Source organism: Galeopterus variegatus, unplaced genomic scaffold, assembly GCF_000696425.1.
Source record: "Galeopterus variegatus unplaced genomic scaffold, G_variegatus-3.0.2 Scaffold2899, whole genome shotgun sequence".
Classification (NCBI taxonomy): Eukaryota; Metazoa; Chordata; class Mammalia; order Dermoptera; family Cynocephalidae; genus Galeopterus; species Galeopterus variegatus.
In genome coordinates, this window is record NW_007729010.1 from 195,846 (window position 1) to 197,492 (window position 1,647).

The 1,647-nt window shown below is 45.5% G+C and overlaps 1 protein-coding gene across 1 annotated transcript in view; it reads right to left on the reverse strand.

Annotated features, from left to right (window-relative positions):
• Positions 1 to 1,647, reverse strand: part of IL5RA (interleukin 5 receptor, alpha) — a 32,515-nt gene that overhangs the window by 27,393 nt on the left and 3,475 nt on the right. Inside the window, exons 4-5 of the mRNA XM_008583388.1 lie at positions 463 to 616; positions 200 to 387 (exon numbers count right to left, since the gene is read on the reverse strand). Of these exons, the coding sequence (XP_008581610.1) occupies positions 200 to 387; positions 463 to 616 (342 nt within the window). The remainder of the gene's footprint in view (positions 1 to 199; positions 388 to 462; positions 617 to 1,647) is intronic.

Below are 1,647 nucleotides of genomic sequence, written 5' to 3' on the forward strand. Positions count from 1 at the left end.
GACCCCATAACACAAGGTCACCCAGCCAAATATATCACTAGCACTGAGGTTGTGAAACCCTACGCTGGTGGTTTTCAAACATCGAGGCCAGATGGTTGCTTAGCATCAGAAAAGTAGTCAGCAGGGGATCGTTGTAACCCCTTCCAAGGCCCAGACGCTGCGATTGAGGTATGGCAGCCCCGGGTTGAGTCCACCTCACCGATGGCGTGAAGAGCGAACAGCCGGTCGAATGGCTGGATGGCGGCCAGCCGGCTGGAGCCGTTCACCCGCACGGCCAGCTGCTCGCGCCCCTTGCCGCTGATGGAAGTCCTGGGGAACCAGCACGCCGTGTTCCTCTTCAGGGAGTCTTTGCTGTATTCCTGGCATTCTTCCGTCCAAGAGCCATACCTAAATGGGGACACTCGTGAGTTTTATAAGGCTGGAGGAAACAACCCATTTGAATGAGTAAAAATAGCTACTAACCTATAGTAGAGGAAATACTGCGTGTCCTCAGGGGCGTTCTGGCCAACCAGCCAGGTGCAGTGAAGAGAAACTTGGTATGGCCTTGAGTGTGTATAATTAACTGCTGCAGTGTTTGTGCTGCAAGTTAGATTCACAATTGAGGTTCCAGGTAACCCTAGGTTGTCAAAAATAAAAAGAACAACATTGCCATGGCAGCACATGTATTTTGTATTTCTTTTGGGACCATAGTGATTGTGAAAATCTTATCCATCATCAAATACGTGTATTTTTAGAAACTTACTATTTGCAAAAGGCCGACTTACTGGAGGGAGGAAGCTAAAATTACAAAGCCCCAGCTTCTGACATCAAAGAGCCTCCCAGCTACCTTGGTTGGGGGTGGAGTGGTGGTTGAGTTTCCAGGTTCAAGAGCGATACAAACATTGTCATTCAGAGGTTGGTTTCCAGCAACCTTGGTGTTCTAAAGCCACACTTGTCAATAACTAGTGGTGACACCTGGACCCCTACTACTTCTGGGCCTCCCAGGGAGGGGGTGGGGGAGAGAGCCTCCTATCATGTGCAGAGAAGTTGAAGACAGAAAATGAACTAAAGTCAGTCTGCTTTGTATTATAGATATAAACATACATATTATGTCTATATTATATATAGATATGTATATCTATAATATACATGTCTTCTGTATACCTTTCCATGCACTACAGGACCACATGGTCTGTGCCCAAGTGCAGTGTAGAGTTCCTGAAGTCTTGTCTCACAGTTCCTATCCAAGGAATTATTTGGTGTGAATTGTGTTTGGTTCAAGTCAGAAATAATTAGTTTTTCATTAGTGTCAACCTGTATTGGAGTGCTCAGAGAATAATTAGAATTGCAGAAATGCAATGCTGCAAAGTGTCTTAGACATACAACAGAGAGGTAGAAGAGTGGTTTAACGTAAGGCACACAGTGACTCATACTTGGGACTTTGTGTCCACTTTGGATTGGTCTCTGTGCTTGGGATCACAGCCACTGTGAACTGGCTGGTGTATGGTCTAGACAGCACGTGATAATGAGTAAACTGGAAGATCTTTATGATACTGTTCTTCATCATCAACACAATTCAGGAGGCACGGTCTTTTCATGCAGTGGTGTATCAAGAGAATACTTTGGAAATTACTGATGAAAGACAACTGTGACTGGATGCGTGCACAT